This window comes from Anabas testudineus, chromosome 7, assembly GCF_900324465.2.
Source record: "Anabas testudineus chromosome 7, fAnaTes1.2, whole genome shotgun sequence".
Taxonomy (NCBI): Eukaryota; Metazoa; Chordata; class Actinopteri; order Anabantiformes; family Anabantidae; genus Anabas; species Anabas testudineus.
Window position 1 is genome coordinate 4919893 of NC_046616.1, and position 12587 is coordinate 4932479.

General features: G+C 41.7%; 1 protein-coding gene across 1 annotated transcript; it reads left to right on the top strand.

The window, feature by feature from the left end:
* Positions 1-286: 286 nt before the first annotated feature.
* On the top strand, positions 287-5470 carry krt8 (keratin 8). The gene is made up of 8 exons (XM_026368096.1): positions 287-807; positions 2542-2750; positions 3423-3483; positions 3604-3699; positions 3798-3962; positions 4114-4239; positions 4346-4610; positions 4702-5470. The coding sequence occupies exons 1-8, from the start codon at positions 400-402 to the stop codon at positions 4923-4925; spliced, it is 1554 nt and encodes a 517-aa protein (XP_026223881.1). The 5' UTR covers positions 287-399; the 3' UTR covers positions 4926-5470.
* Positions 5471-12587: the final 7117 nt, after the last annotated feature.

The following is a 12587-nucleotide window of genomic DNA, read 5'->3' on the forward strand; positions in this document are numbered from 1 at the left end:
GACCTCCAGCTCCTACATGTTGTATTTTGGATACTTTCAGCTGGACATATAAACAGAGAGTAGAGATTAAAGTGAAGAACTACAGCTCCTTGACACAGGTTTTCTCTAACAACACAGAGAATCTTGTAGAAAGACCAGGTAATGGTTTTGAATGACTGGACAATGTGTCATACAAGGGTAATGTTACAGCCCTGCCTCCCTCTTTCAGCCAGCCCTGCAGCCAATGGGAGTTCACCCCTGTCCCCTCCCACAGAAACAGGCTTTAAAACTCCTCAGTAGTTTCTTTTCTTCCTATCCACGCTGGTCTCTCCCCTCTGCCTGCCTTGCCAGCCGAGCCATTCCATCTGATCTTCTCAGACTCTTTTCATCCAGAAGAATATCTTGACTCCAGATTTCAAAATGAGCCATTACAAATCCTCCACTTACACTGTGAAGTCCTCTTCTGCCCCACGGAGCTTCAGCAGCAACTCTTATGCTGGACCAAGCTCGCAGAGGAGCTACAGTATGAGGAGTTCCTATGGAGGAGTCAACAGGGGCTATGGAGGGGCTGGCATCACCAGCACCTCTTCGTTTGGCCTCGGCTCAAGCATGGCTGGTGCTAGCTTTGGTGGAGGCTTTGGTAGTGGCTTAGGTGGTGGCTTTGGTGGTGGCATGGTTGCTCAGGCCCCTATCACCGCAGTCACTGTGAACAAGAGTCTGCTGGCCCCTATGCAGCTCGACATTGACCCCTCCATCCAAGCTGTCCGCACTCAGGAGAAGGAGCAGATCAAGACTCTCAACAACCGCTTCGCTTCCTTCATTGACAAGGTAAGAACTTGTAATAGAGTGCAGAGACATGCATTCAGGTTCCTCAGTCACTCTTCTTTGTCTCATTCTCCTCTTCAAAGAGACAGAAACTGCAAAACTCAGTCACAGTATTGTAAAAAAGCGTTTGTGTCATGACACTGTTATGCAATATTTAGATTTAGAAGTCCATATGTTTGCCACATGTGCTGTAATGCTGATTTCCTCATTGCTGTGGTTAGAAAGTTGATTTATAGCCATTTCTGCTTTCATCACCTGCCACAAATGCAGTCAAGGCAGAAAAGAATGAATGTGCTCAAACTTGGGGTTAGGCTCTCTATCTCTTGGCTTCGACTGCCCTTTTATAGTGATGAAAAACAGACATGCAGAAAGACAGAGAGAGAGGGAGAGAGAGAAAGCTAAGGGTGTGTCAGGGCAGAGCTCAGGGCTTGTGATATGAGTTACCTTGGGACTAGTCCCTCCTTTAGCTTGGGTGTGGCTCTCTTTACTGCCACCGGTGGCCCCCACCCTGCCTAACACACACACAAAAAGGCCCATAGTCGGTACTGGCTGCTATTGTTACTTTAATGACAATATCTTCATTCAGAGTGACACCTTTTAAAATGAGTTTCCACTGGGAGTATCAGTAGAATTACTTTAGATCATTCGAGTCGGCATTAAAGTCCAGAGTTTGTCTAATACTCAGGAGTCTGTCTGTTCTCTGAGGCCTCAGCAGTGGGTTAATATTTAAATAGGCTAATTGGTTTCATGTTCTGTTCAATGCCAGCTGACTGGCTACATATCAACTCTCCCAGCGCAATGATTAAAAGAAGATAAAGCACATTTTGCATACTTTAGCACAGAGCAGCGTTTATCAGCTGTCTGGTCGTGGTTCTCCATGTGAAGGAAACTTATTATCTGGATTTAGTCCAGTTCAAATCAATACTATAAGGGGATCCAGATTATTTCCCACCTGCACAGTGTGAAGTGTAAAGGAGCAAGGTCCACCTTGTCACATATCAGTTTTCACTTCCTTACTTGTACTGTTCACCCCCCGTTCATCTTCTACCCTTACTTCTCCACCCCCTCCTATCTTCACCTAATGAATTGCCTTTACTTTCTGCTCCCTACTCTCATCACACGTATGACACAGTTAAATATTGACCTGATCTGAGTGTGCCTGCAGATGCAGATTTGCCTCACGCCCTTCTCTTCCTCCCTGTATTTGTCATCGGTGGTTGGGAACCTCGCTGTACAAAAACAGGAAGACGTGTAGGAGAAGGGTTAACTAGCTCCATTTCTCCATCACTGACTTTTTCCAACCCCCTCTTGTTCCCTGCACCCTCTACCTCCTGTCAGGATGCACGTACGTCATGCTGGCCTTCCTTTGGAAAAGCATGGCTGCATAGAAGTACATCCAACAAGCAGCCTACAAATCTCTAAAGATAGCAAAGAATAACACAGACGGTGGAAAATAGGCATAGCAGGATTTCTTCTCATGATTGAATATTATGTTAACCCAGCGGCAATGTTATTATGTCACAGCAAGCAGACATCTTCACATCACTCTTTCAAAAGGAATTTCAGGATAATTCCTAACTAGTGACTGAATCAGTCTTCACATGAGTAACAGTAAACAAGCAGGTAAATCACTGAAGGCTTTTATGGATTGCTGCTTGATTGAGTTCCTCACATTCCTGTATTCATACAGTATCATAACACTATTTTTCTCTTTCTGCATCTTTCTCGTCACATCAGGTTCGCTTCCTGGAGCAGCAGAACAAAATGCTTGAGACCAAGTGGAACCTGCTGCAGCAACAGACCACCACCCGCTCCAACATCGATGCTATGTTCGAGGCCTACATCGCCAACCTACGCAGACAGCTGGACAGCCTGGGTAACGACAAGATGAAGCTGGAGGCCGACCTGCACAACATGCAGGGCCTGGTGGAGGACTTCAAGAACAAGTGAGTGTGGAGGGGACGAGGGAGGATAAAAGAGTACTGGTTGATTCAGCACCAGGCCTCGAAGAGGCCAGTGAAGAGGATTCATATTTCATTTAGAAATCAAACTTCATTCACAAATAAAATACTATTGGATGTTTGTTATATCACAACCAACATACTGTTGAAGTCAGGTTAGCTCATCACGACTAATGCATTGAGGTCATCTTTTTGAGGACTCCTCCCTACATCTGTCCATTGTCTTGCGTCATTGAAACTCAAGGGAATTACAGCACTGATGAAGCACGTTTCACTTTTACTAGATGTAAAACTTAATTTTCCTCAGCTGACTGTGAGCTAACCTCTCTGTGCAAGATTGCGGACATGCACACGTCTCTAAATTAAACAGGTTCAACAGAGACACAGATATTTGTTTTGTTATCCACAGACAAATGGGTCATATCAGCCAGGAACTCCCCTAGGATGAAATATCAGTAATAGCTCTCACACTTGGCCCTGAGTCAACACACTGTGAGGCTCACGTCCCAAAGGTAGTTCAGGACTTAGGGATGGACCACTTGCGCCTCCTAGTGTTACAATAGCATATAAACCCTAATAACTGAGCAGGAGCATGAGCACACATTTTTCCTGAATGTTCAAAATCTAAACATAACCTAATTTTTTTCCCATTCTCAGGTATGAAGATGAGATCAACAAGCGCACAGAGTGTGAGAACGACTTTGTCCTCATTAAGAAGGTCGGCATCGTGATTTATTCAAATACACATTTGTTCATTTTAATTAATTAATTAATTCCTTTTATTTAATTGCCTTCAGTCTATTTAATTATTTTTCTTGCTTTTCTTTCTTGGTTCCAGGATGTTGATGAGGCCTACATGAATAAGGTTGAGCTGGAGGCCAAGCTTGAGAGTCTGACAGATGAGATCAACTTCCTCAGGTCGATCTACGAGGAGGTACGGCACAGAATCAGCTTCTTCATCAGCATACTTAGTGATTAATCAGCCGAGTCATGGCTTACTGACTGGACTCTTTTATTTATGCTTTGTTTTAGGAACTGCGTGAGCTCCAGAGCCAGATCAAGGACACTTCTGTCATTGTAGAGATGGACAACAGCCGCAACCTGGACATGGATGCCATTGTTGCTGAGGTCAAGGCCCAATATGAAGACATTGCCAACCGCACCCGCGCTGAGGCAGAGACATGGTACAAGACCAAGGTGAATTTTCGTTCTTGTGTTTATCATTTTTAACAAATTGGAAAGGTGAAACATGCCTTACCTCAATATGAGGCCATCAATCAGTGCATAGAATTTGCTCATCAAGAAACTTTCCAGTTTGTAATATGTTGTTTGTCTGATTTACATTTAGTATGAGGAGATGCAGACATCAGCCAGCAAATATGGAGATGACCTGAGGAGTACAAGGACAGAGATCGCAGACCTGAATCGCATGATCCAGAGACTGACATCAGAGATTGACGCTGTCAAGGCACAGGTAGGGGAAAAAGTCTTTTACCACCATCGTACAGTATTTTTATCTTACATCAAACACAACAGTCATGAGTCAGAGCCTCATTCTTTAAAAATCTATAAAAATCCAGCGTGGCAACCTGGAGGCCCAGATCGCAGAGGCTGAGGAGCGTGGTGAGCTGGCTGTGAAGGACGCCAAGTCTCGTATCAGGGACCTGGAGGAAGCCCTGCAGAGAGCCAAACAGGACATGGCCCGCCAGATCAGAGAATACCAGGACCTCATGAACGTCAAGCTTGCTCTGGACATTGAAATCGCCACCTACAGGAAACTGCTGGAAGGAGAGGAGGAGAGACTGGCAAGCGGTATCAAGGCTATCAACATCTCCCAACAGAGCAGTGAGTGACATTTTTAGACATAGCTTTCATGGTTGGGCTTCAGTCTGTCATCTGTTCTAACCATTTCCTTCTACCTCCCTTCTCCTAATAGCAAGCTACAGCAGTTTCCCTTCGGACACACTGAGGAGCAGCTACTCCAGCGGTTACTCTAGCGGGTTTTCTAGCGGATATGGCAGCAGCGGCCTGGGCGGCTTCAGCAGCGGCAGTGCTGGCGGCTACAGCACCACCCAGAGCAAGAAGAACGTTGTTATCAAGATGATCGAGACCAAGGATGGCAGAGTGGTGTCTGAGTCCTCTGAGGTCATTGAAGACTGAGCTGTCTAGTTTAGAGATGTAGCTACTTGTCTGCTATGATCTCCTCTGCCTCTGGTAGTTTTATACTCACAGTTCACCCTTACCCCCCACAACTATTGCAATAAACAAGTCTGAAGTAAAAAGCTTGCCAGCATAAACATGTTTATCATGAGACAATAAACGAACACTACCAAAGATCTGGAAGAGACCAAAGAATCTATTTTGTATGTCTGACGTCTGACTGTACTAAAGAAGATTTTAAGAAGAAAGTGAAATAAAAACATTGGGAAACTGCTCCCAGTCTATACAACAGCTATTTCTTACATGAAGGGCTATCACACTCAAAACAGTGGTGTTGTCAAAGGAATGTGAATGTATTGAAACAATACTAAAGTAGTTGGTCAACTAATGTCTTAGAATTGCCTGCTACAGTAGGTAGTGCATGTCTTCCCGATGCGTGTCCTGTAACTGAAACTGTTCGACCCCTTAGGAGGCTGCCCACGTCATACTGTTGTCCTGAGGTGCTGTTTTTGCTACCAAACCAAATAAAAAAGTGTTTACTGAAATACAATATGTGTGTGCGTTGATTTAAGTTGATTAAATTAGTTACATTAAAACTAAATTACTCTAAACATAATGAATGATTATAGTGATGGATGGTCATAAAGCTGAAACTTAACAGCTCTCTGTGGAAGTCATAGAGCTGACCAAGGCCCCAACAACGTAAATGGAGTGCAGGCCCAATCTGTTCATTAACCTAGTGATGCAGACTTCATTTAGTATTTTTCTCCTTTATTCTTGCTGCACTCACAGATCCACACTGGCCACGCCCCTTCTCTCGCTGCCTGACACACACACACACACACACTCCTCTCACCTGTCCAGGTGCAGACAGTTAATCAATCGGCTGCAGCCCCTCTACAAATACTTTCTCCCACAGATGATTTTTCTGTTGATGTGTTCTTATCCATGCTGCTGTGTCTGTGTTTCTTGGTTCCCTGTTCACATTTCTCTTGGACTATTGATTTATCCTGGACTTTTGTGAGTTGGGTCATGGACTGAGTTCCTGTTTTGTTTTATTTCCTAGTCTGCATTTCATGTCCCATGCTATGTGTTAAGCACTTTCTATTTGGCCTGATTGTTTTCCCCCTGCCATATCCCTTTACTCATGTCCTTTCATTCCGGTAGTTCTGTAATTTGGGGTTAAATTCTTGTTTGTTCTGTTCTTGTCTTGTTTCCTTGTTTATCTCCATTATGAGTGATTTTTGTCATTGTTCTTTTGTTTTCCTAGTTTTGTTTCATTTCACAATACAACACCCTTTAATCCTCAGCATCCTGCATTTGAGTCCACCATTTTGTCTAAACCTTGACTTTGTTCGACACACAATAAACTTCAGACTAAACTAGTCGCTCTATCTAACCTTTATGAGTCAGATGGCTGTTAACTTTAGCTAATGACTTTGTGAACTGTGAAAACATCTGCAGCAAAAATGAAAAGGCATAAATACAGGAGCTTGTGTTTTTCTAACAAGACAACAGATTATTTAGGAAGGAAAATTGTGACTTGACATTAAAATCTACACTTTTCTTTCTACTACTGACTTTTCCAGCTTGTTTTTCTGTCTCAACTTTGAGACTTTAATTGCTTGTTACATAGATTTTAGTGTCCCACCTTTTTGGAATTGCATTTGTAAGTCACTTTAATAGTTAAGCTTGTGTGCCATGTTTGTGTGGCAGCTTTAGCCTCATGAAATTAATGAGGTTTTGTAATCTGCATCACAACTTTAAGGTTCTGATCAAGATGTCTTTATCGAAGATCTTTCTTAGATAAACATCTTACTCTTTATTATGTTGATGTACTTGCTTCTAACATACAGTGAGTGCTCCTAACATCATCTTTGACTGACTTGATGTTTAACACACAACCCTATAATGCTGTGTAAATCACGTCTCCTGTTTTGTCACAGCCCGAATGCTTAAAAAATGGAAATCTCCAAATGCTATTTTGAGAGGAAGAAATGTTTGCAAATGGTGAAGTCATGATTTGTCTTGTGTATTATAAACATGAGGATGCTGTAGGTTCTGGCTGCAGACACACACAAGATATGAGTGAATATAAAAATGTTTCCCTGCTTTTGTCCACCAGGGGGCAGGAGCTCACCACTACAACTCAGCACTTACCTGGAGGTCGTGATGAGCGTTTTAGTCTGTGGGCATGTTGCTGGTGTGGTCAACCGCAGAAGTTCAACACAGACTGTTGCTCGACAATACAACAGCACAAAACCGGCTTATTTTTCCAGATTTACTTTTTTTTTCTAAGAACTGTTCTAAAATAATGACAAAGAATATTGCTAAACATGCAGTGAAAGGAGTCTCAAAGTTTTAAGTTATTGCGAGTTCCATTAGAGAAAACATGTTCCACAGAAGCAACAGAGGTCCCAGTAATAGTGCATTAACCAGCCCTTTTACAAAGTCTTTCCTCTTTCAGTTCAGTGAGACATCATGTGTAAAGTGTGTGTGTGTGTGTGCGCGTTTTCTTACTTGTCATACTTGACATGGAGCTGTGCTGTCTCTTAGTGTCCTCCTGCAGCTTCTCACAAAGTAAATCCACAGTTGAAACATTTAAAAAAGGGGAGAAAACTGTCTCACAGCAGTTGTCTGACAGTCTTTGGATTAATTGCATAATATAGTTTCTACAGTAATTATCTCCTTTAATGGAGGGTATCAAGGAGGGTGGAGCAGCTCCATCTAGAATTTCAGCATGTAGCAACTTGAGCTGGCATTCAAAATGCTTTGCCACAAGGAGGTGCTGTTGTCCTTATTACGTTAACTTTTTCATTTTAAACCAGCAATTTCAGTAAGCTGTTTGATCTGGTTTGAAAGGAATTCTGCCTGAAGGAGCTCGTAATATGTTGTCGAGGTGGCTGTGATTCAAATTAATTGAAACCAAAGAAACAAACAAAACGACCAACAATGCAATACGTCTGCAACAGGGTCTGAAGTGTGCATGAGGTGCAGCAGTCCCACCCAAAGTGTCATCTTCTTATGCTATTAAAAAGTCTGATTCATGATCATTTATGGGCACGCAGGGTGGATCATGTCCTGTGATGGCTGGTCTTTCAACATGCACAGATCTGCCAGCATACCCAGCATTTTTATGCACTTGGCCTGTGATGCCCTTACTAAGTAAAATGTGTCAACGTAGTTTGGATTTTTGTTTCTTCCTCAGCCAACCAGCATTTGTTACCCAAGATTAATGCAATTTGTGCAGCTAAGGTCTGTGTTGTCTGTAGTTTCCCCGACAAGCCCCTCTGTGTCTCTGTGCAGGAATTGTTATGTAAGGATTGAGCTCACAATGTGGTTGAGGCCTCTTCATAGTGCACTTGATTTGTCAATGAAAACCTTGAATCCAACAAGTCACATTTGTTAATACATTACATTGATCTAATACATACCACAAGGGACCAACAGAAGGCCTTAGTAATACCTGATTTTTCTACACCTTGCATTGGTTTAGCATTTGGCATCAGTGATACAGCTGCATGTTGTTCATGTGTGCACTACATGTCAAACATTTGGAGTTAGTTTTTCATGAAAGGATTGAAGATGGCAGAGTAGAAAAGTTTTGTTTCGTTTTAACCTTAATATAATTCATTTAAGGTTAATAACGGCTAATGTGTTCTCTCAGGCTGCAAAGTAAAACAACCTGTACGTTCAAGAATCCATGTTGCTTAACTTGTACGCTGTTGCTTTATTCATTTCAAAGAACAAATATTTAGCAGTGCTATATATTCAATCAGAAACTGGGATGACAGCCAAGACGCTACATCTTAAAGCTAAGGTTTGTATGAAAAGCATCTTCTGTTCACCGCAAATACTGTTTGTTTAATAGATGACAGGTGTTGTTTTATGTTTTATCAGCTGACTGTTGCAACATTAACAGTCAAACGGTACTTCAACTTTCACTGACTGGATTGTATGAATAGATTTCCTGTTTTCTGTGTCTCAGACCCATTCCATGCAGTAAGTGATAGACATACCGCAGTGTAAAAATACATAGATGAATGTTTTACAGTGCATGCCACGTACTCTCTGTACTTTGTTTGTGTTGCACCGTGCTGCAGCCAACTCACACTGTATTTGTTCTGACACTGGTCTATTCACATACCTGTAGTGTAGTTTAAACTTGAGGACCACAGTGCAAGGAGACAATATGTCTGCTCCACAGATCACTGCTGCTTCGATTTTACATCCATTAGTTGCAGACCATCAAAGATTTGGTGCCACTCTGACCTTTTCCATCAGCCACAGATTCAGTTTAGTGCTCGTTAGTCAGTTATATAATGAACAATACAACTGACTGAATAATATGTATAAGAAATGCTGATCTTTATATACTTCATAGTATAGTAGTAGTAGCAGTATGTCAGTAGTAATTCCTTAAAGGTCACTTCAGCTAAGTCACTCAGTATTTTAAGGCATTGTATTGACTTAAATAATCATATACATACATATTTGAAATATCTTGATCTGCAAAGTTACTCTAGGTAGTGGTATGAAATAGTTGAGCAATGAATGTGATCATTTATTGTAACAAGATCAAAATAGCCCAGTACAGTACCTGGGCACAATGATTTGGTTGCTTTTAAACCAATGACCTACAAATACTCATGGTAGAAGACTGTGCTTGTGAGATTGCACCCTTCATTTTAACCTCTGATCCTCACCATTAGCAGTACGAGCAGCTGGATTGTTTCGTGAGGTGTGTTATGTAACCCTGTCTGCAGGGGTATTTCCTATCCCCTCACCCAGTACAGTATGTGCTTGGAAGGGTTCCAGCTTCACTGTCACTCTAAGTCCAGGAAAATGTAGGAGTAAAAACTAGACTGATGAGCAGGTAGATTGAAGAATCATTTGAAATGTCAGGCTGAGGACTGGGGACTTTTCCAGTCTGCGGGGACACAAAGTAATCCCACCTGCTTTCATTGTCATTGCATTTTTGATCAGGCTCACCCAACACAATTACAGTTTGTGCATTTTATCATAGGCGCCTGTAGGCAGGGCTTGTTTTTACCAGTGCCAGCAGAAAGCAGGTTCAGGCAAGGCAGCGGCGTAACTCACTAAGTATGAAACAAGTCAGATTTGACTACCGGTGAGAAAAAAAGAAAGTACCTCTCAAAGGGGTTACAGGTAGGTTTAGTTCTTGTCGAAGCCTGTTTTCATGTAAGGTTTTTTTTTGGTGCTGCAGGGAGTGGTACAAAAAGCAAAGGTAACCAAAGACTGATGGAAGAAGTCATCAATGAAAATCTGAGATCATTTAATTGCAGTGAATCATAAATTAATCTTTAACCAACTACAACAGTGTAAACATGCAGCGCTGCCTCTCTTTTTCAAGAGATAATATCATGCAGAACAGTCAGCGTGTGTATTGTCGGTGCTTGTTTGGTAGGTGTGTGCATGGTGTGAAAGGGCGTGGTGGAACAAATAATGGATGCAGAGTCTCTAGTAAAGTGTAGCAGCTCAGAAAGGTTTTGTGAAGACATCCCAGTGGAAATTTCAAGCATACATTCAGGCACAAAAAGATTGTATTTGCATTATGTTAAATACTGGTCACAACAATTGACTTCAGTGCATCAGAGATAAGATCTGTGGTTCAATGGGGAGTTTTGAAAGAAAAACTCAGTGCCTGACAGCTTCAGGGAAGAAACAGTCTCTGAAGTGACAAGTGATAGCGTTCATGAATCTTTACACCTGTCCCATGGGAGTCAACTGAAGACAATCTGAGAGTAATCGGTGGCTTTTACTTTTGCCATTCTTGCTCCTTAAGTGATTGCTCCTGTTAGGCATTTGCTGCTTGGTCTAATTTAACTCGTCCAGGCCGTGTTGGTGATATATTTTAAATCGCAGCTCTGTTGGAGACAGAGTTATGATGACTAACAGCAAACCTAGTCTGCTGCCAAAGAAATAAGCGGCTGATGAGTTTTGTTGAATGTGAGGCATTAGTGTTGTTTAGTTGCCATGACAAAGGCTGGAAGAACAGGAAGGCGGAGGTTTACTCTACATCTTTAGGAATAAAACATGTTGTTCGGGGTTGTAGTTCAAATTGTCCTTACAGCAGAATCATGTGGTGCAAAGAGACTTAGAGAGGACAGGGTTATAGTTGAGGAGGAGCTCATAGTCAGGTGATGTGATTCATCTTTAATCCATTGTCTTTTATTCAGACTTTTAGTTCAAAGTATAAAATGATGCAACACACTACAGTTTAGAAGTTGGTGCAACTACACCATACAAATCTGTGTTTTTAATTTAAATATTTAATTCCATATAAACCAGAGATGTACAGTACATAACGGCTTTAAAATGCATCCTGCCTGGTCAAAAATAGTACAGTCCCATGAATCTCTGGCACACAAGGCATAAAAGATTTCACGTCTTGCCATGATTGTCTACTTATTATTATTGACACAAGGCCAGAAAATAACTAGATGTGTTTTGTTATTTAACATATTAGTGTCAGCGTTGGCATTTTTGATAAGCATCAACAAAACTTTTCCAGCAGGTTCAGTGTCTTTGGTGGCGTATCTACCTTTTAGATAAATCTTGTTTGAATGAAGTGAACTGGGGCATAAAGCCGTGATTGAAGGGGGAATTGAAACGTGAAAGAGCCACTGTCCTTATTTTAGATATGCTTAGAGGTGTGGTTTTACCTCAAGGTGGTTGGCATTCTTTTCTGACAAAGTTGTCCCAAGTGTTTAACTACAGGTGTGATGGAAAAAGGCACAAATCCAAACGAAACGTAAATCAGTCAGCTTCCACCGTTCAGAGGCAAACAACAAGCTGCATGAATTGGATGTGCTGCGATGGCAACTCGTAAAGAGAGTGAATTAAAGTCTGTATGAAAAGCTGGAACTAGTTAGCTGGTGTTTGTAAGTACAGTTTGCCTAACTACGGAGCCACAAAAGGGACATGGGCCAAAAATAAATAAATTCTCATAAATTCACATTATCTCGTGTGCACAAGACTATGCAATTGCCTAGAGCAGTAAAATGTAGGCCAAAAAAAGAACTGCTGAGGAATGCATACTATAAATCTACTCATCATCTATGTGCTTCATGTATTCTTGTATCTGCAGCATGTCTTGTCCACTTACTAAACTGGGGTGTTTGTCTTAAAGCTTTTAAAGCTTTTTAGCGTTAAAATTTTCCCATTTATGACAGTCTAACAGGTTTAACAAAACAAAGACAACAATATAACTTAGTCCCTTTCACCTTTCTCTGAGGAATGTAATCACCATGTGAGTGTCCTTTGAGCATGCAGTCACACAGAAAGGTCGTAACACTATCTACTTAAGTTGAATACCAGACCACGTCCTGAATTCAGAAGCAAATGTGAAAGCCTGTTCATCAGGATAGTTCACACTGAAGTGATTAACCATGAGAAAAGAAGAAATGATCAGTTTAGGTATCTTAGGTGCAGACTACAGGATGAGTTTCTGTGACAGGTGGAGCGAGGTGGGGCAGGGTGGGGCAAATGTGGAAACATGCCACCTTGGCTAAAAAAGCACTTTTAGCAATTACACTGTTTGTTGCAACTTTTGGACCTGATCACCTTAACTATTTGCCAACAGCAACAAACAAATGAATTAAGGGACAATTAAACAATTCACCCCATTAAGACACCTTG